The sequence below is a fragment of the Haematobia irritans genome, chromosome 3 (assembly GCF_050003625.1).
Source record: "Haematobia irritans isolate KBUSLIRL chromosome 3, ASM5000362v1, whole genome shotgun sequence".
Classification (NCBI taxonomy): Eukaryota; Metazoa; Arthropoda; class Insecta; order Diptera; family Muscidae; genus Haematobia; species Haematobia irritans.
Window position 1 is genome coordinate 27,472,390 of NC_134399.1, and position 22,711 is coordinate 27,495,100.

The 22,711-nt window shown below is 27.2% G+C and overlaps 1 protein-coding gene across 2 annotated transcripts in view; it reads left to right on the forward strand.

The window, feature by feature from the left end:
- The window catches only part of hec (calcitonin receptor hector), a 126,858-nt gene extending 105,076 nt beyond the window's left edge, over positions 1 to 21,782 (forward strand). The window contains exons 3-12 of one of the 2 annotated variants that reach the window (XM_075301092.1): positions 2,485 to 2,642; positions 2,791 to 3,160; positions 12,103 to 12,193; positions 12,924 to 13,015; positions 13,097 to 13,223; positions 13,688 to 13,789; positions 13,991 to 14,133; positions 20,490 to 20,563; positions 20,744 to 20,850; positions 20,969 to 21,782. In XM_075301092.1, the coding sequence (XP_075157207.1) occupies positions 2,504 to 2,642; positions 2,791 to 3,160; positions 12,103 to 12,193; positions 12,924 to 13,015; positions 13,097 to 13,223; positions 13,688 to 13,789; positions 13,991 to 14,133; positions 20,490 to 20,563; positions 20,744 to 20,850; positions 20,969 to 21,241 (1,518 nt within the window). In that variant the 5' untranslated portion in view covers positions 2,485 to 2,503 and the 3' untranslated portion in view covers positions 21,242 to 21,782. The remainder of the gene's footprint in view (positions 1 to 2,484; positions 2,643 to 2,790; positions 3,161 to 12,102; positions 12,194 to 12,923; positions 13,016 to 13,096; positions 13,224 to 13,687; positions 13,790 to 13,990; positions 14,134 to 20,489; positions 20,564 to 20,743; positions 20,851 to 20,968) is intronic. The other variant, XM_075301093.1, reaches the window with a different exon arrangement.
- Positions 21,783 to 22,711: the final 929 nt, after the last annotated feature.

Here is a 22,711-nt window from a genome sequence, read left to right on the forward strand (position 1 = left end):
TTCCATAGGAAATTTTGTTAAAATTTTATTTCTATAGGAAATTTTGTCAACAATTTATTTCAATAGAAATTTTTGTCAAAATTTCATTTCTGTAGAAAATTTTGCCGGAATTTCATATCTATAGAAAATTTTGTCAAAATTTAATTTCTATAGGAAATTTTTTCAACAATTTATTTCTACAGAAAATTTTTCCAAAATTTCATTTCCTTAGGAATTTTTTTTTAAATTTCATTTCTATAGGAAATTTTGCAAAATTTCATTTCAATAGGAAATTTTGTTAAAATTTCATTTCTATGGGAAAGTTTTTCAAAATGGCATTTCCAGAGGAAATTTTGTCAAAATTTTAATTCTATTAAACATTCTGCCGGAATTTTATATCTATAGAAACTTTTGTCAACATTTTATTTCTATGGGAAATTTTGCCAAAATTTCATTTATATAGGGAATTTTGTCAAAATTTGCATTTCTATAAGAAATTTTGTCAAAATTTCGTTTCTATAGGAAATTTTGTTAAAATTTAATTTCTATAGGAAATTTTGTCAAAATTTGCATTTCTATAAGAAATTTTGTCTAAATCTCATTTCTATAGGACATTTTTTTTTCAATTTAATTTCTATAGGAAACTTTGTCAAAATTGCATTTCCAGAGGAAATTTTGTCAAAACTCATTTATTTCTATTGAAAATTTTGTCAAAATTTTAATTCTATTAAACATTTTGCCCGAACTTTATGTCTATAGAAACTTTTGTCAACATTTTTTTTCTATAGGAAATTTTGTAAAAAAATCATTTCTTTAGGAAATTTTGTTATCATTTCATTTCTATAGGAAATTTTGTCAAAATTTGCATTTCTATAAGAAATTTTGTCAAAATTTTATTTCTATAGGAAATTTTATTCAAATTTAATTTCTATAGGAAGGTTTGTCAAAATTGCATTTCCAGAGGAAATTTTGTCAAAATTTTAATTCTATTAAACATTTTTCCCGAATTTTGTATCTATAGAAACTTTTGTCAAAATTTTGTTTCTATAGGAAATTTTGTCAACATTTTATTTCTATAGGAAATTGTGTCAAAATTTCATTTCTTTAGAAAATTTTGTCAAAATTTTATTTCTATAGGAAATTTCGTCAAAATTGCATTTCAATAGGAAATTTTGTCAAAATTTGCATTTCTATAAGAAATTTTATCAAAATTTCATTTCTATAGGAAATTTTGTTAAAATTTAATTTCTATAGGAAATTTTGTCAAAATTTGCATTTCTATAAGAAATTTTATCAAAATTTCGTTTCTATAGGAAATTTTGTTAAAATTTAATTTCTATAGGAAATTTTGTCAAAATTTGCATTTCTATAAGAAATTTTGTCTAAATCTCATTTTTATAGGAAATTTTTTTTCAATTTAATTTCTATAGGAAACTTTGTCAAAATTGCATTTCCAGAGGAAATTTTGTCAAAACTCATTTATTTCTATTGAAAATTTTGTCAAAATTTTAATTCTATTAAACATTTTGCCCGAACTTTATATCTATAGAAACTTTTGTCAACATTTTATTTCTATAGGAAATTTTGTCATCATTTCATTTCTATAGGAAATTTTGTCAAAATTTGCATTTCTATAAGAAATTTCGTCAAAATCTCATTTCTATAGGAAATTTGTTTTTAAATTTAATTTCTATAGGAAACTTTGTCAAAATTGCATTTCCAGAGGAAATTTTGTCAACATTTTATTTCTATAGGAAATTTTGTAAAAAAATTCATTTCTTTAGGAAATTTTGTCATGATTTCATTTCTATAGGAAATTTTGTCAAAATTTGCATTTCTATAAAAAATTTTGTCAAAATTTTATTTCTATAGGAAATTTTATTCAAATTTAATTTCTATAGGAATGTTTGTCAAAATTGCATATCCAGAGGAAATTTTTTCAAAATGTATGTTGTATCTATAGAAACTTTTGTCAAAATTTTGTTTCTATAGGAAATTGTTTCAAAATTTTATTTCTATAGGAAATTTTGTCAAAATTTTATTTCTATAGGAAATTTTGTCAAAATTTTATTTCTATAGGAAATTTCGTCAAAATTGCATTTCTATAGGAAATTTTGTCAAAATTTCATTTCTATAGGGAATTTTGTAAAAATTTGCATTTCTATAAGAAATTTTGTCAAAGTTGACTAGTACGTCCATTATCACAATGGACTGAATAGTCTAAGTGAGCCTGAGACTTAATCGGGCTGCCCTTTCAATTTTATTACGTTGCATAAAATTTTCTCAGTGTAGCTTTTGACAATGACATTGCATTTATGTTACTCACGTAGATGTTCCTTGTTCTTGCAATATTTGTCATAATCAACTAACTTCACTCCTTCTGGAAAATTAATTACAGAAGTTTTATTTTTGTATTTTTTACTTTATACCCATAAATGTTAGTCTTCGTAACAACTAAATTGTTTATGAGGAAATAATTTCTTCTATTGTTTTCTTTCATTACAGTTTAATTAAATGTTAAAGCATGGAAATTTTATTAAATCACCTGAAGCGAAACAAGAGAGATGCAAACCTCAAAGAATTTCTTACACATCTCTTTGTCGATTGTATGGTGAAATATAAGAACGAGTCATGGTTTCGAAACCAATCATCAGCAAGTACAGGTAAGAAGGAACTGGGAAAACTATGTCACCCATTATAAAATGGAGAAAATTTACAAGAAGTCTAGAAAATTTGAAATCTCATCATTTCTCATTAATGCGAATACCTCCCCAAGTTTGTCGTTTCAATTTCTTGTGTCTCTTTTTGCAGAATATCCTACGGCCATACCACGCTATGTGGAAGATGCTGTTCTGAATCAAGGATCAATTAATCTGGAAAATGTCAACATTGCCGAAGAGGAGCACAATGAATTGTATGCCACAATAAGTGCCATCACTTTACCATCTAATGCAATTTCCCCGTACCCAGGGCCGGATGGCGATTCCTTAATGAGCAATGGTTTCTCCACCAGCGATGGATATTTGTCTACAGTCTCACCAGCAGACACTACGGAGCTATTTTGTCCTTTACGTTTTGATGGCTACCTTTGTTGGCCACGTACACCGGCTGGCACAGTGCTAAGTCAATATTGTCCAGACTTTGTGGAGGGATTTAATAGTAAATTTTTAGCCCACAAAACGTAAGTACCAGGGATTCTAAAAATGGGATTACTTTGTGGTTTAAAGGGCTTAACCAAGAAGAGCATAATGCAAAGAGGTGTTAAGTAAGCAAAATACCTATACAATGAAGATTAAGTGGCATGTCCATGGTTATAAATGAATCTTTGGTATTATTTGAATATAACAGAGGGTAGCTGGTAAGTTAACTATCACCCAAAACATTTGAAAGAAAGAATTTTTACAAAATTTTATTTCTATAAAAAAAAAAAAATTGTCAAAATGTTATTTCTATATAAAATTTTTTCAAAATATTTTATTTTATTTTAATTTTGAAAATTTTTATTTCTATAGTAAAATTTGACCAAATTTCATGTCTATACCAAATCTTTTCAAAATTTTATTTCTATAGAAAATTTTCATTTCATTATATTTCATTTTATTACACATATTTGTAATATGAAGCCAACATGGCCAAAAATCTATATTACAATAAACAACAATATCTGAGTTAATGGATATATCTTAAAAAGCTAGAATAAAGCTAAAGGAAGTAAACAAAAAGTATATACGGCCCTCCACCATGGATTGCGTAGAAACTTCTACGAAAGACTGTCATCCAAAAATTTCAACTCACATGGTTGTTAAATATCATGTACTACCACCACGTACCAAATTTCAACCAGATCGGATGAATTTTGTTTGTCCAAAAGGCACCGGAAGTCAAATCTGGCGATCGGTTTATATGGGGGCTATATATAATTATGGACCGATATGGACCAATTTTTGCATATTTGTTAGAGACCATATACTAACACCATGTACCAAATTTCAGCCGGATCGGATGAAAATTGTTTCTCTTACAGGCTCCGCAAGCTTGGCTTGCGGAGCCTGTAAGAACGGTTTATCCCATCCACAATCTGGGGAACGGTTTATCCCATCCACAATCAGAGATATTATTCAGAGGGCCCTCCGGATGACTGAACAATGGGCGGAAGACAATGGTCTTGGGGTAAATCCTGCAAAGACAGAATTAGTCATGTACTGCAAAGATCGCAAAACTCCCACGGTTAGGCCTATTTCCTTAGGGGGTATTGAAATTCCCTTTGGTGATTGTGCAAAATACCTTGGCGTTATTTTGGACAGGAAGCTGAACTTTAAGCTTAATATTGAAGAAAGGGCGAGGAAGGCAACTGTAGCTTTGTACTCGTGCAAAAAGGCAATAGGAAAAAAGTGGGGACTAAAACCAAAAATTGTGCATTGCTATACACGGCAGTGGTTAGACCTATAATGCTATATGGTGTTGTAGTCTGGTGGCCGGCACTTCAGAAACCGACTGGTTTAGATAAAGTTCAGCGTATGGCGTGTTTGTGTATTTCAGGCGCATTCAGCAAGACAGGAACAAATTCCCTTAATGTCATGCTGCATCTATTGCCTTTAGACATTTTGGCCAAACAGTCAGCTGCAACAACGGCTGTGCGGTTGCGCGAAATATCGCTGTGGTCGGAAAAAAAAACAAAAAAACATATTCCAGGGGAACTAGAATTTGTTGGTATGCCCCTAGCTACCTGCAAGCTCATGCTGCGTGAGAAGGCTGTTATGATGGCAAATGTTCGATGGGAGAATTGCAAGGGTTGTAACGACACCAAGCAAATATGGCCCCATTTCAACTTAAACCGCACACTAGATATGCTAATGTTCTCGAGACGTCAGATATCACTCCTGATATCTGCTATAACGGGTCGCTGCCTGATAGGAGATTTTGCAAAAACTATTGGCGCGAAGTATAATGACTATTGTATGAGCTGTCACGATGCGGAGGAAAAAGAATCAATTAAACACCTCTTGTGTGAGTGTCCTGCATTTTGTGTAAAGCGCAAGCAACTTTTAGGAGCATATAGCTTCAGATTACTGGCGGATCTGGAAAACGTTAACTTAAGCAGTCTGCTAATATTTTTAGAACAATCTGGTTGGTTCAACAAAGAAAAACAAGTATATACGGCCGTAAGTTCGGCCAGGCCGAATCTTATGTACCCTCCACCATGGATTGCGTAGGAACTTCTACTAAAGGCTGTCATCCACAATCGAATTACTTGGGTTGCGATAACACTTGCCGATGGCAAGGTATCGTAAAACTTTTTAACACTGTCTTCTAAATTGTAAGTTAGCCCATACGGGGTATATATTAAACAAAAAAAAGGCCGATTAAATACGTATATAATCTAGTTTGACAAAATTTTCTATAGAAATAAAATTTTGACAAAATTTTCTATAGAAATGAAACCTTGACAAAATTTTCTATAGAATTAAAATTTTGACAAAATTTTCTATAGAAATAAAAATTTGACAAAATTTTCTATAGAAATAAAAACTTGACAAAATTTTCTATAGAAATAAAATGTTGACAAAATTTTCTATGGAAGTAAAATGTTGACAAAATTTTCTATAGCAATACAATTTTGACAAAAATTTCTATAGAAATAAAATGTTGACAAAATTTTGTACAGAAATAAAATGTTGACAAAATTTTCTATAGAAATGAAATTTTAACAAAACTTTCTATAGTAATAAAATTTGACAAAATTTTCTATGGAAATAAAGTTTTGGTAGATTACAAAATTTTCTATAGAAATAAAATTTTGACAAAATTTTCTATGGAAATAAAATTTTGACAAACATTTCTATAGAAATAAACTTTTGACAAAACTTTCTATAGAAATGAAATTTTAACAAAACTTTCTATAGTAATAAAATTTGACAAAATTTTCTATGGAAATAAAGTTTTGGTAGATTACAAAATTTTCTATAGAAATAAAATTTTGACAAAATTTTCTATGGAAATAAAATTTTGACAAACATTTGTATAGAAATAAACTTTTGACAAAACTTTCTATAGAAATGAAATTTTGACAAGACTTTCTATAGTAATAAAATTTGACAAAATTTTCTATGGAAATAAAGTTTTGGTAGATTATTTTTGGCGATATGGACCAATTTTTGTGTAATAAGTCATCGGCTATATATAACTAAAGACCGATATGGACCAATTTTTACATGGCTGTTAGAGGCCATATATTGACAAAATGTACCAAATTTCAACCGTATCGAATGACTTTTGCTCCTCCAAGAGGTTCCGGACGTCAAATCTGGGGACGGTTTATATGGGAACTATATATAATTATGGACCGATATGGACCAATTTTTGCATGGTTGTATACTAACACCATGTACCAAATTTCAACTGGATCGGATGAATTTTGCTCTTCCAAGAGGCTCCGGAGGTCAAATCTGGGGATCGGTTTATATGGGGGCTATATATAATTATGGACCGATATCGACCAATTTTTGCATGGTTATTAGAGGCCGTAAACTAACATCAGGTACCAAATTTCAACCGGATCGGATGAATTTTGCCCCTCCAAGAGGCTCCGTTCAAATCTGGGGATCGGTTTATATGGGGGCTATATATAATTATGGACCGATATGGACCAATTTTTGCATGGTTGTTAAAAACCGTATACTAAGACCACGTACTAAATTTCAACCGGATCGGATGAATTTTGCTCCTCCAAGAGGCTCCGGTGGTCAAATCTGGGGATCGGTTTATATGGGAGCTATATATAATTATGGACCGATATGGACCAATTTTTGCATAGTTGTTAGAGGCCGTATACTAACATCAGGTACCAAATTTCAACCGGATCGGATGAATTTTGCCCCTCCAAAAGTCTCCGGAGGTCAAATCTGGGGATCGGTTTATATGGGGGCTATATATAATTATGGACCGATATGGACCAATTTTTGCATGGTTGTTAGAGACCATATACTAACATCAGGTACCAAATTTCAATCGGATCGGATGAATTTTGCCCCTCCCAGAGGCTCCGGAGGTCAAATCTGGGGATCGGTTTATATGGGGGCTATATATAATTATGGACCGATATGGACCAATTTTTGCATGGTTGTTAGAGACCGTATACTAAGACCACGTACCAAATTTCAACCGGATCGGATGAATTTTGCTGCTCCGGGAGGCTCCCCAAGCCAAATTTGGGGATCGGTTTATATGGGGGCTATACGTAAACGTGGTCCGATATGACCCATTTTCAATACCATCCGACCTACATCAATAACAACTACTTGTGCCAAGTTTCAAGTCGATAGCTTGTTTCGTTCGGAAGTTAGCGTGATTTCCACAGACGGACGGACAGCCGGACAGACGGACAGACGGACGGACGGACAGACGGACAGACGGACGGACGGACATGCTTAGATCGACTCAGAATTTCACCACGACCCAGAATATATATACTTTATGGGGTCTTAGAGCAATATTTCGATGTGTTACAAACGGAATGACAAAGTTAATATACCCCCATCCTATGGTGGAGGGTATAATAATCAAGAAGGTTCAGCGGTTAAAACTAGAAGTGCCCATATGTAATAGGTACTTTTAGTTAATGTGGTATCACAATGGACTGAATAGTCTAAGTGAGCCTGAATCTTAATCGGGCTGCCACTTTAACTTAACCTAACCTATGGGGGCTATATATAATTATGGACCGATGTGGACCAATTTTGCATGGTTGTTAGAGACCATATACTTACACCGTGTACCAAATTTCAGCCGGATCGGATGAAATTTGTTTCTCTTAGAGGCTCTGCAAGCCAAATCGGGGGATCGGTTTATATGGGGGCTATATATAATTATGGACCGATGTGGACCAATTTTTGCATGGTTGTTAGAGACCATATACTAACACCATGTACCAAATTTCAGTGGGATCGGATGAAATTTGCTTCTCTTAGAGGCTCCGCATGCCAAATCGGGGAATGGGTTTATATGGGGGCTATATATAATTATGGACCGATGAGAACCAATTTTTGCACGGTTGTTAGAGACCATATACTAACACCATGTACCAAATTTCAGGCGGATCGGATGAAAGTTGCTTCTCTTAGAGGCCCCGCAAGCCAAATTTGGGGGTCCGTTTATATGGGGGCTATACGTAAAAGTAGACCAATATGGCCCATTTGCAATACCATCCGACCTACATCAATAACAACTACTTGTGCCCAGTTTCAAGTCGATAGCTTGTTTCGTTCGGAAGTTAGCGTGATTTCAACAGACGGACGGACGGACAGCAATATTTCGATGTGTTACAAACGGAATGACAAAGTTAATATACCCCCATCCTATGGTGGAGGGTATACAAAAAAAAAAAAAAAAAAAAAAAACCTTATAATACTAAACTTGATTAAACAAGATTTCAGCCGAAAAGGCTTGAAGTAATTTCAAGCAAAAAGTTTTTCAGCGGTGGATTATCCCACCTCAGTAATGCTGGTGACATTTTTGAGGGTTTCAAAGCTTCTCTAAGTGGTTTCACTGCAATGTGGAACGCCGTTCGGACTCGGCTATAAAAAGGAGGTCCCTTGTCATTGAGCTTAACATGGAATCGGGCAGCACTCAGTGATAAGAGAGAAGTTCATCACTGTGGTATCACAATGGACTGAATAGTCTAAGTGAGCCTGATACATCGGGCTGCCACCTAACCTAACCTTACCTAACCTAATTTCAAGCGGAACACATTATTAGTATGGGAAATTCTGAAAGCATAAGGCAGAACATTCCAACTTCTAGCCACTCTCACCAAAAATGATCTAGCATATACATTGTTCCTAATTTTAGGAATAAAAATTTTGTCCAAATTTTACTTTTATAGAAAATATTTGCGCAATTTTATTTCTACATAAAATTTTATTACTATAGAAACTTTTCCCATTTTTTTCTATAGAAAATTTTGTCAAAATTGTATTTCTATACACATTTTTGTCAAAATTTTAATTTGATAGAAATTTTTGTAAAATTTTAGTTCAATAGCAAATAATTATTTTCTATTGAATAAACGAAAGATCGAATAAAATCAAAATTTCTGAAATTTTAATTCTATAGAAATTTTTGCAAAATCTTGATTCTATAAAAAATTTTGTCATAATTTTATTTCTATAGAAAATTTTGTCAAACTTTTATTTCTATAAAAAAAAATTTTGTCAAAATATTAATTCATAATTTTTTTTTCTATATAAATTTTTGTCAAAATTTTAATTCGATAGAATTTTTTGTAAAATTTTAATTCTACAGAAAATGTCAAAATTTTATTTCTATAATAAATTTTGTCACATTTTTATTTCTATAAAAATTTTGTAGAAATTTTATTTTTATAGAAAATTTTGTCAAAATTTTCTTTTACCATTTGTTTTGTTTTGTTACTGTTGGTTTTGTTCTTTAAGCATTGTTGTTGTTTTTTATTGCAGCTTAAAACCATACATTGACTAAACTACAAGTGTAGCTTAACCAACAGAGGAAAAGAATGTTTGTCAAATTTATTTGGGCAAAGCCCTATAGACTGCAAGATGGTTGGATGGACGCACGTTTCGGAATTACCACATTCCTCATCAGCATCCTCTACTTGCAGCAAAACTATCAACCAATTATCAGAATAAATTCGGGCAGTTTATTAAACCCAACAAAAACCACACTTGAACCCTCCGAAAAAAGGTTTTACATTGATAGCCGGCTTATGCCGAAATAAATTCGAAACAAACATATCTCTTTTCCTATGCCACTGTCAAATCATCGATTTGAATTCACATGGCTGGGTTTATTTTGAGCGTGCCTCCTCTTCTTTTTCCATTTTATAGAAAATGTTGTCAAAATTTTCTTTCTATAGAAAATTTTGTCAAAATTTTCTTTTTATAGAAAATTTTGTCAAAATTTTATTTTATAGAAAATTTTGTCAAAATTTTATTTCTATAAAATTTGGTACAAATTTTGTTTATATAGAAAATTTTGTCAGCATTTTATTTTGAGAAAATTTTGTCAAAATTTTATTTCTATAGATAATTTTGTCAAAATTTTATTTCTATAAAAAATGTTTACAATAGTTTATTTCTATAAAAAATGTTGCCAAAATTTTTTTTATAGAAAGTTTTGTCAAAACTTTATTATTATCGACAATTTTATCACAACTTTTTTATTATAGAAAATTTTGACAAAATTTTATTTTTATAGATAATTTTGTTACAATTTTATTTCTATAAAAATTTTGTAAAAATGTTATTTCTATATAAAATTTTCTCAAAATTTTATTAATATACAAAATTTTGTCAAAATTTTATTTTTAAAGAACATTTCCCCAAAATGTTATTTCTATAGAAAATTTTGTCAAAATGTTATTTCTATATAAAATTTTGTCACAATTTTTTTTCTATATACATTTTTATCAAGATTATATTTCTATAGAAAAATTTGTCCAAATTTTAGTTCTGTAGAAAATGTTTGCAAGATTTTATTTCTACAGAAAATTTTTGTCAAGATTTTATTTCCATACAAACTTTTGTCAAAATTTTAATTCGATAGAAATTTTTGTAAAATTTTATTTCTAAAATTTTTTGTTTGCAAAATCTTGATTCTATAAAAAATGTTGTCAAAATTTTATTTCTCTAAAACATTTTGTATAAAAAATTTTGTCCAAATTTTATTTGTATATTATTGCTATAGAAAAGTTTTGTAAAATTTTATTTCTGTAGAAAAATGTATCTCATATTTTATTTCTTTAGAAAATTTTTGTCAAAATTTTATTTCTATAGAAAATTTTGTCAAAATGTTATTTCTATAGATAATTTTGTCAAAATTTTATTTCTGTAAAAAAATTTGTCAAAATTTTATTTCTATAAAAAATTTTGTTCTAATTCTCTCAAAATTTTGTATCTATAGAAAATTTTGGCAAACTTTTTTCGGTAGAAAATGTTGTATTTATAGTTTTTTTTTCAAATTTTATTTCTATAGGAATTTTTTTCAAACCTTTATTTCTATAGAAAAGTTCGTCAAAATTGTATTTATATAAATTTTGTTAAAATTTTATTTCGATAGAAAATTTTGTCAAAATTTTATTTTTAAAGAATATTTTAGTAAAATTTTATTTCTGTAGAAAAAGTTTGCCCAAATTTTATTTCTTTCAAAATTTTGTTAAAATTTATTTCTATAGCAAAATTTAGCAAAATGTTGTTTCTATAGAAAATTTTGCCAGTTTTTCTCATTACAAACATTTTTTTTAATTTTATTTTTGTAGGATTTTTTTTCAAACCTTTATTTCTATAGAAAACTTCGTCAAAATGTTATTTGTATTTGGTTAAAATTTTATTTCTATAGAAAAGTTTGTCAAAATTTTATGTTTTTGGAAAATTTGTGCAAAATTTAATTTCTATAGAAAATTTTGTCAACATTTTATTTCTATAGAAAATTTTCTTACAATTTTATTTCTGTAGAATGTTTTGACAAAATTGTATTTCTATAGCAAATTTTATCAATTTTTTTTTTCGATAGACAATTTTGTTAAAATTTTATTTCTATAGAAAATTTTGTCAACATTTTATTTCTATAGTAAATCTTTGTAAAATTTTATATCTGTAGAAAAATGTTGCCCAAATTTTATTTCTTAGCAATATTTTGTCGGAATTTTATCTGTATAGAAAATTTTGTCGAAATTTTATTTCTAAAGAAAGTTTTTGCAAAAATTTTATTTCTATAGAAAATTTCCCCAAAATTTTATTTCTATAGAAAATTTTTTCAAAATTCGTTTTGTTTGTTATTGTTGGTTTCTCTTCAATCATTTTTGTTGTTTTTGATCTCAACTTAAAACCATGTATTGGTACTACTAATACAAAAAAAAAATTTAAATTTAATTTCTATAGAATTTTTTTTTTCACAATTTTATTAAAATTTAATTTCTATAGAAATTTTTTTCAAAATGTTATAAAAATTTTATTTCTAGAGAAAATTTTGTCAAAATTTTATTTTTAGAGAAACTTCTGTTAACAATTACATCATCCAATAAATAGAATTAAATGGCAGCTGATGATTTTATCTTATTTGATTTTAAATTTTTTTTTTTCATATTTCTAGTTGTTTAGAAAATGGCACCTGGTATCATCATCCAGAAAGTCTACAAGAATGGTCCAACTACACCAACTGCATCGATTATGAAGATCTGGAGGTGAGCTATAAACAAATACAGTACAGAACAAAATTCTTGGCACAAATTTTGAATAAAACAAAATACAAAGATAAATAAGGTATCAATTTAAATACGTACTTATGTTATTGTTACCTGCCTCTTTACTATTGGGTGATACCATAAAATTTAACAAAAATTATTCCTCGTTTTTAAAGGAATTAAAGAAATAGTAAAAAAAAGTTGTTTTTGGCATGGACAAAAATATTTGCACTCCCAATGAAATCTGTAAAAAAATTTAACTATATTATACTACACTTTTTAAGATTTTCACAACAAATTTCAACCGATCTGGCTAAAATTTGCATCTCCAGGAAACCCCAGAAATCAAATCTCGGGAACCGGTTTATATGAAGGTGACACCTAAAAGTGGTTCATTTGCAATCCAATCCGAATTACATCAATAAATCTACTTGTGCCACGTTTGAGGTCGGTAACTTGTTTCGTTCGTAAATTGGCGTGATTTTAGCAGACGGACGGACGTCGCTAGATTGACTCAGAATTTTAACATACCACGACCCGGAATACCTATACCCCATCCTATGGTTGAGGGTATAAAAATTAATAAATATTTTGGTTTTTTTGTAACACCTGAAGTTTTATTAAAAAACTGACGCTGTGCCAATAATTTTGTTTGGTTAAATTTAAAATGAAAAAAAAAAAACAATTGTGTGTAATTTTTATATTTATTTTTTCCCTTCTTGCTTAACAGTTTCGTACATTTGTCAATGAATTGTATGTTAAAGGCTATGGAGTATCATGTGTTGCTTTAATTCTTTCTCTCGTCATTTTTTTGGGATTCAAGTAAGAACTAATGAAAAATTCAATGGGAATTTAAAAAATATATATAAATTTGGAATTTTTATATTTTTGTTATTATTGCAGATCCTTACGTTGTACTAGAATTCGAATTCATGTACATTTATTTGCATCGCTGGCATTTACATGCATTACCTGGATATTGTGGTACAAATTCATTGTTGAAAAACCAGATACTATACGAGATAATCCGGTAAGTCTACATAGATAAAGAGATCAAGTAAAGAGAATTTTAAAAACATTTCCGACAGTTGGTATAACTTTTGGGATTTCACGTCGGTTGCAGTACATTACTTACGGGAAATATATTTATCCCAGGATAGGTACTGGACTTGGCCCTGGAGCGTATCTCAGTTCTGGTCGAAATGTCTAGAAGGAAAAATTTAATTTAACATGGGTTTGGTCGAATCTGGGTTTAAAGCGGCCATGCCATTACACCACGGTTGCTCCCTAAGTTATTCATTCAGATGCTGCAAGGCCAATATAATATCCAAATCCGTTTGCTTATTTCTAGCCACGAAATTATTATTATAAATTATTATTATAAACTATAAATATTATAAATTATTAACCATTTTTGTCTCATTGTAATTTTGTATTGATAGAGATGTTTAACTAACTTTTTTTTCAATTCTCATTTCTAAAATATAATCACAGTATTGGTGCATTTGCTTGCATTTGGTTATCCATTACTTCATGTTGGTCAACTATTTCTGGATGTTTTGTGAAGGAATGCATTTGCATCTGGTATTGGTTGTGGTAAGTAGACTGCAATTCCCATCAGTTTTAATCAAAATTTTAGATTTTAGTTGAATAATGCTTATAATTGTCTGACGTCGATAAAACCCTAACCCATTTGAGAAAAATATTTTCCGTTTGAAATAACCGCATGGATTTTGCCTTATTACCCATTGTTTCCTCCCCACCCAAAAAATATTTAATAAACTTTCAATTTGCCAGCATCCTCTATCTTTTCCACCCAAGGTATTTGTCAAGGACACTGTTGTGATGCGTTGGTTTAAAATATTTTCCTGGCTCTCACCTATGATATTTGTGGTGGCATATGCAGTGGCTAGATATTTCAACACGGAGGATAACACACAGTAAGTATAGAGTAAAAAAAATAAAATAAAATAAAAAAATAAAATAAAAAAATAAAATAAAATATAGAAATTATAGTGAGTACTGCAGAGTTTGTTTAAAGCACACAGTTTATAGAGAATTTTCACCTTTATGAAACCTTTATGAAACAAATGAGACTTTCTTCAAATCACTATTTCCATTTCAAGAGTTATTTTTTCCAATTCGAATGAAAACATTTTTTTTTATATTTGAAACTATTTTCAATTCGAATTAAACCGTACGAAATATATTCACCATTTGGTCCCAATTTTAGATTTTTGAAATGATCACAAAATTTTTGAAAAAATATTTAAAATTCAACAGGTTTCATTTGATTGGAAAAAAATTTATTTTGAAATGTAGAACATTTTGACAAAATTTTATTGCTATAGAAAATTTTCTTAAAATGTTATTTCTATAGAAAATTTTCAAATAGTTTATTTCTATCGATTTTTTTGTCAAAACTTTATTTCAATAGAAAATTTTGCCACATTTTACTTCTTTACAATATTTTTTCAAAATTTTAGTTTTATAGAAAAATTTGTCACAATTCTATTTGTATGGAAAATTTTCTCAAAATTTTATTTCTATAGAATTTTCAATAGAAGTAAAATTTTCAACAAATTTAACTTCTAAAGCAATTTTTGTCAAAATTTTATTTCTATAGAAAATTTTGTCATAATTTAAGTTACATAGAAAATTTTCTAAAAAATTTTATTTCTATAGAAAATTTTGTCAAAATCTTTTTGCTATAGAAAATTTTGTCAAAAATTTATTTCTATAAACATTTTGTCAATTTTTTTTATTTAGAAAATTTCGCCAAAATTTTATTTCTATAGAAAATTTTGTCAAAGTTTTATTTATACAGCAAATTTTGTTAAATTACTATTTCTATATTGTGTCAAACTTTTATTTCTTTAGAATATTTTATCAAAATTTTATCTCTATAGAAATTTTTGTTAACATTTTATTTCTATAAAAAATTTGTCAAAATTTGATTTCTATAGAGAATTTTATCAAAATGTTTACGTCTATAGACAATTTTGTCAAAATTTTATTGCTATAGAAAATGTTGTCAAAATTTTATTGAAAATTTTGTCCAAATTTTATTGCTATATAAAATTTTACAAAATTTTATTTCTATAAAAAAATTTGTCAAAATTTTATTGCTATAGAAAATTTTTGTCAAAATTTTATTTCAATAAAAAATTGTGTCAAAATTTTAATTCTTTTCTCAATATATTTACGTCTGCAGAAAATTTTCTAAAAATGTTTACTTCTATAGAAATTTGTTTCAAAATTTTTACTTACAAAAAACATTTTCTCAAAAAAATTTTTTTCTCTAAAAAGTTTTGTCAAAATTCTTTATATCCAAAGAAAATTTTGTCAAGGTTTTATTTTTACAGAAAATTTCATAAAAATTTATTTCTATAGTAAATTTTCTCAAAAATTTTACTTCTATATAAAATTTTATTTCTATAGATTATTTTGTCAAAATTTATCTCTATTGAAAATTTTGTCAAAACATTATTGTTAGAAATTTTTTATCAAAATTTTGTATCTATAGAAAATTTTCTCAAAATATTATTTCTATAGTCATTTTTGTCAAGATTTTTACTTCTACAGAAAATTTTGTCAATTTTTTTTATAAAAATCTTTTCAAAATTTTATTTCTACAGAAAATTTTCTCAAAATTTTACTGCTATAGGAAATTTGTTAAAATTTTATTGATATAGAAAATGTTATTAAAATTTTTGCTTCCATAGAAAATTTTATAAAAATTTTATTTCTATAGAAACATTTTGTCAAAATTTTATTTCGATAGAAAATTTAGTCAAAATTTTATTTCAATAGAAAATTTAGTCAAAATTTTACTTCAATAGAAAATTTTTACTTTAGTAGAAAATGTTATCAAAATTTGTAGCCCTGTAGAAAATTTTGTCAAATTTTATTTCTATAGAAAAACTTCTCTAAATTTTATTTCTATAGAAAATTTTCTCAAAGTTTTATTTCTATACACAATTTTCTCAAAATTTTATTTCTACAGAAAACGTTCTCAAAATTTTATTTCTATAGAAAATTTTGTCAAAACTTTATTTCTATTGAGAATTTTTGTCAAAATTTTATTGCTATAGAGAATTTTGTCAACATTTTATTTTGTTTAGAAAATTTTTACTTTAATAGAAAATTTTGTCAAAATTTGTAGTCCTGTAGAAAATTTTGTAAAAATTTTCATTTCTATAGAAAATCCTGTCAAAATTTTCACTTCTTTGGATTTTTTTTTTTAAATTTTAACTACTATATAAACTTCTTTTTTGAATCTATATTTTTTTATATCTATGAATAATTTTGTAAAAAAAAAAAATCTAGAAAAAATTGTTAAAATTTTTACGTCTACAGAAAATTTTGCCAAAATTTTTACGTCTATAAAAAATTTTGTCAAAATTTGATTTCAAAATCCATTTTGCATCAGTGATGCGCATCAGTGATGCGAGACTGTATCCTAACTTTCTGTTCCATTTGTATATAGATATTCTGGTGCATGAATTCTTAGGTCATGATGAAATTCTTAGTCAATTTGGCGATGTCCGTCACGGAAACTTCCGAATGCAACAAGCTATCGCATTGAAACCTGGCACTAGTATTTTCTCAAAATATTATTTCTATAGTCATTTTTGCCAAGATTTTTACTTCTACAAAAAATTTTGTCAATTTTTTTTTTTCAATAGAAAATTTTTTCACAATTTTATTTTTATAGAAAATTTTTTCAAAATTTTATTTTTATAGAAATTGTTTCAAAATTTTATTGCTATAGGAGATTTGTTAAAATTTTTTTGATATAGAAAATGTTATTAAAATTGTTTACTTCTATAGAAAATTTTATCAACATTTTATTTCTATAGAAAATTTTATCAAAATTTTATTTCTAAGAAAAATTTTGTTAAAATTTTATTTCGACAGAAAACTTAGTAAAATTTTATTTCTATAGAAAATGTTGTAAAAATTGTATCTCTATAAAATTTTGTCAAAATTTCATTGCTATTGAGGATTTGTGTCAAAATTTTATTGCTATAGAAAATTTTGTCAAAATGTTGTTGCTATAAAAAATTTTGTCAAAATTTTATTTCTATAAAAAATTTTGTCTAAATTTTATTTGTATCGAAAATTTTTGTCAAAATTTTATATCTATAAAAAATGTTGTTAATTTTTTATAGAAAATTTTCTCAATATATCTACGCCTGTAGAAAAAAATTTTTTTTTTACTTCTTTAGAAATTTTTGTCAAAATTTTTACTTCTATAGTAAACTTCTTCAAAATTTTTGCTTCTATACAAATTGTCTTAAAAATTTTTCTTCTATAAAAAGTTTTGTCAAAATTCTTTATTTCCAAAGGAAATTTTGTCAATGTTTTATTTTTTCAAAATTTTATCAAAATTTTATTTCTATAGAAAATTTAGTCAACATTTTATTTCGATAGAAAATGTAGTCAAAATTGTATTTCTTTAGAAAATTTTGTCAAAATTTTATTTTTATAGAATTTTTTTTTAATTTTATTTCAATAGAAAATTTTCTAAAAATGTTATTGTCATAGAAAATTTGTTAAAATTTTATTGATATAGAAAATGTTATTAAAATTTTATTTCCATAGAAAAATTTTGTCAAAAAAAATTTATTTCGATAGAAAATTTAGTAAAAACTTTATTTCGATAGAAAATTTAGTCAAAAATTTATTTTGATACAAAATTTAGTCATAATTTTATTTCGATAGAAAATTTAGTCAAAATTGTATTTCTTTAGAAAATTTTGTCAAAATTTTTAGCCCTGTAGTAAATTTTGTCAAATTATATTTCTATAGACAAACTTCTCTAAATGTTATTTCTATAGAAAATTTTTTCAAAATGTCATTTCTATAGACAAATTTCTCAAAATTTTATCTCTATAAAAATTTTGTCAAAATTTTATTGCTATCGAAAATTTTTTTATTGCTATAGAAAATTTTGTCACAATTTTATTGCTATAGAAAATGTTGTTAAAATTTTATTGCTATATAACATTTGGCAAAATTTTATTTTTATCAAATATTTCTATAAAAAATTTTGTCAAAATTTTATTGCTATATAGAATTTTGCAAAATTTTATTTCTATAAAAAGTTTTGCCAAAATTTAATTTCTATCGAAAATTTTTGTCAAAATTTCATTTCTATGAAAAATTTTGTCTAAATTTTATTTCTATCGAAAATTTTTGTCAAAATTTTATATATACAAAAAATTTTGTTAATTTTTTTATAGAAAAATTTCTCAATATATCTACGTTTGTAGAAAATTTTCTCAAAATTTTTACTTCTTTAGAAATTTTTGTCAAAATTTTTACTTCTATAGTAAAGTTCTTCAAAATTTTTGCTTCTATACAAATTTTCTCAAAAATTTTTCTTCTATAAAAAGTTTTGTCAAAATTCTTTATTTCCAAAGGAAATTTTGTCAGTGTTTTATTTCTACAGAAAATTTCGTCAAAATTTTATTTCTATAGAAAATTTTGTCTATATTTAATCTCTATAGAAAATTTTGTCAAAATTTTATTTCTATCATAAATTTTTGTCAAAATATTTCTATAGAAAATTTTGTCAACATTTTATCTCTATAAAAATTTTGTCAAAATTTTATCTCTATAAAAATTTTGTCAAAATTTTGTTGCTATTGAAAATTTTTATCAAAAGTTTATCTCTATAGAAAATTTTCTCAAAATTTTATTTCTATAGACATTTTTGTCAAAATTTTTACTTCTATAGAATTTTTTGTCAAAATTTTTACTTCCATAGAACATTTCTTAAAAAAATTTTACGTTTATAGAAAATTTCCTCAAAATTTTTTCTTCTATAGAAAATTCTGTTAAAATTTTTACTTCGATAAAAATTTTACTTGAATACAATTTTTTGTCAACATTTTTACTTCCATCTCTTACAAAATTTTCTTCCATAGAAAATTTTGTTAAAAATTTTTACTACCAAAGAAAATTGTGTTTTATTTCTACAGAAATTTTTCTCGAAATATTATTTCTGTAGAAAATTTTGTCAAAATTTTGTAGAAATATTTACATCTATAGAAAATTTTGTAAAAATTTAATTCCTATAGAATTTTTTTTTCAAAATTTTAAGTCTATAGAAATTTTTTTCAAAATTTTATTTCTATAGAAAAATATCTCGAAATTTTGTTCCTATAGAAAGTTTTGTCAAAATTTTATATCTATAAAAATTTTGTCAACATTTTATTGCTATTGAAAATTTTTGTCAAAATGTTATCTCTATAGAAAATTTTCTCAAAATTTTATTTCTATAGAAATTGTTGTCAAAATGTTTACTGTGATAGAATTTTTTGTCAAAATTTTTACTTCTATAAAACTTTTCTTAAAAAATTTTTACGTTTATAGAAAATTTTCTCATTTTTTTTTTCTAAATATAGAAAATTTTGTTAAAATTTTTACTTCGATAGAAATTTTACTTCTATAGAATTTTTTGTCAAAATTTTTTACTTCTATAGAATTTTTTATCAAAATTTTTACTTCCATAGAACATTTCTTAAAAAAAAATTTACGTTTATAGAAAATTTTGTCAAAATTTTATATCTATAAAATTTTTGTCAAAATTGTATTGCTATTGAGAATTTTTGTCAAAATTTTATCTCTATAGAAAATTTTCTCAAAATTTTATTTCTATAGAAATTTTTGTCCAAATTTTTACTGTGATAGAAATTCTTGTCAAAATCTTTACTTCTATAGAACTTTTCTTAAAATTTTTTTACGTTTATATAAAATGTTCTCAAATTTTTGTCTTCTATAGAAAATTTTGTTAAAATTTTTACTTCGATAGAAATTTTACTTATATAGAATATTTTGTTAAAATTTTTACTTCCATCTCTTAAAAATTTTCTTCCATAGAAAATTTTGTTAAAAATTTTTACTTCCAAAGAAAATTTTGTAAAGTTTTATTTCGACAGAAAATTTTCTTAAAATATTATTTCTGTAGAAAATTTTGTAAAAATATTTACATCTATAGAAAATTTTGTCATATTTTTATTCCTGTAGAAAATTTTTTAAAATTTTATTCCTATAGATTTTTTTTCAAATTTTTTTTCTATTGAAAAATATCTCAAAATTTTATTTAAATAGAAAATTTTGTCAAAATATTTACTTCTACAGACTACTTCATTTTCTACTTAACTCACTTGGTTTCTATGCGGCTATGGGCTTAAAACATTCATCTCTTTATTTTGATGTCATAATTGTTCCCATAATGAAAATATTAAAATAATTGAATTTTTTACCACCTCTTTTGTATTTTCAGTTGTTGGATGAAGGACAGCTATTTGCTATGGATCTTCTCATTGCCAGTATGCGTATCTTTAATTTCCAGTTTCTGTAAGTTTGACCCAACCCCACCCCCCACAAACAAACACTTGCGATGAAATTCTTAACATTTATGGTACAATACAAAATTTTATTTATTGAATGTCTACTTGCTATCCTTTTTTGTATGGTTGCCTCGCCAATTGGACTGGATAACAATTGGATGATATCCTCTATTTGGGCTGTTTGTAGTTTTCCTGGTAAATGTATTGCGTGTGATTGTTCGTAAATTGCATCCACAATCGGCTCAACCTGCCCCATTGGCCATACGCAAAGCTGTTCGGGCCACAATTATTTTGGTGAGCATTTATTGGGAAAATATCCTTTTTTGCGTTTCATTTCGTTTTGTTTTGCTTAAATAAATAGGAAAATATTATTTTGTATGGCTTATGAGTTTTGTGTCTTTGCCTCGGCCAGGTTCCTTTGTTTGGATTGCAACATTTTCTTTTGCCCTATCGTCCGGATACTGGGACTCCTTTGGAACGTTTCTATCAACTACTGTCGGTTATCCTGGTAAGTCTGCAAGGATTTGTGGTTTCATTCCTATTCTGTTTTGCCAACCATGATGTGACCTTTGCGGTGCGAAGTTTATTGAATCGTTTGCTGCCAAGTTTGGTATCACCACCACCGCCCACCAGCAGTACAGGCCAGGTGGCCACAACAACACCAAGTCGTGAGTTGGGGGTTTAAATTGTGTCACATGAACCAAGCCAATAACGTCCTTTGCCGACCCTCCAAATAGGGCCGAGTTTAATACACACATTACCAAACCTAAGGCCAAAAACAAATGACTTCAGTTGATATTACAAAAAAAAGGCCATAACTAAACTCCACCCATGTTCTTCCAGGACCAAATTTTTAAATTGTATTATATTTCCTTAACTTCTCAAAAGGTTAATTAAATTTTGTTAAATTTTTATTTTATTTTGTTTCAATTTAATTTCTTCGTTTCGAAGTCTATATCTTGTGATACAAACAAAAAAAAAAAAACAAAATCTGTTGAACTGTAATTTAATGTAATTCAAAATCAGGCTCACATATATTGAGCACAGTATTCGTACCTACCACAAGTACCTGTGGTAAAATATTTATCAATGTATATGTGTTGCATGCATGTATGTATGTTGTATCCCGAAACAAAAAAAAAAAATTAATGAGATATCAATTGTAACTGAAAGTGGTGGTTTCCACATTTAATGTATTAAATAAAATGAGATTATTGAAAATACCACTTTTGGAGTTTAATTTTCATAAAGAAATTTAAAACCTGCATTCCGGTAAGTAGTACGAAAGGCATAATTAAATTAAAACAAGTGAGTATAGAGAAACGTTTGAGGGGTATCATTGAAATAGGTTCACAGAAAAAAATATCACCTAAATATTTCCTATTAAAAAATCAATTAAAGCTGAAATCTTTTTCGCTTAAAAAATTAATTGATGCAATTGACATTGTAATCAAACTCGAAACATTAACTTAATTAGGTCAATGAGTGAACATTTTAAAATTTTTAACTAAAAAATTAAGTGATACAATTAACTTTCTAATCAAACTCAGAAGACTAAGTCAGTTAAAAACAAGTATATACGGCCGCAAGTTCGGCCAGGCCGAATCTTATGTACCCACCACCATGGATTGCGTAGAAACTTCTACGAAAGACTATCATCCACAATCGAATTACTTGGGTTGTGGTATCTTAAAACTTCTTAACATCGTTTTCTAAATTGTGATTTAGTCCATACATGGTATATATTAGACAAAAAAGTTATGTATAGTTAAGTCTACAAATAATTACGAATCGATATGGACTTTTTGTACGTAGAGAGCCAGAATTGAAATATGGGGGTGGCTTATATGGGGGCTATATACAATTATGAACTTGATATGGACCAATTTTTGTGTGATTGGGGATCGATTTATCTGAGGGCCATATATAACTATAGACCGATATGGACCTAGTTAAGCATGGTTGTTAACGACCATATACTAGCACAATGTACCAAATTTCAACTCACTCGGATGAAATTTGCTCCTCCAAGAGGTTCCAAAACCAAATCTCGGGATCGGTTTATATGGGGCTATCTACGATTATGGACTAATATGGACCACTTTTGGCATGGTTGTTAAATATCATATACTACCACCACGTACCAAATTTCAAG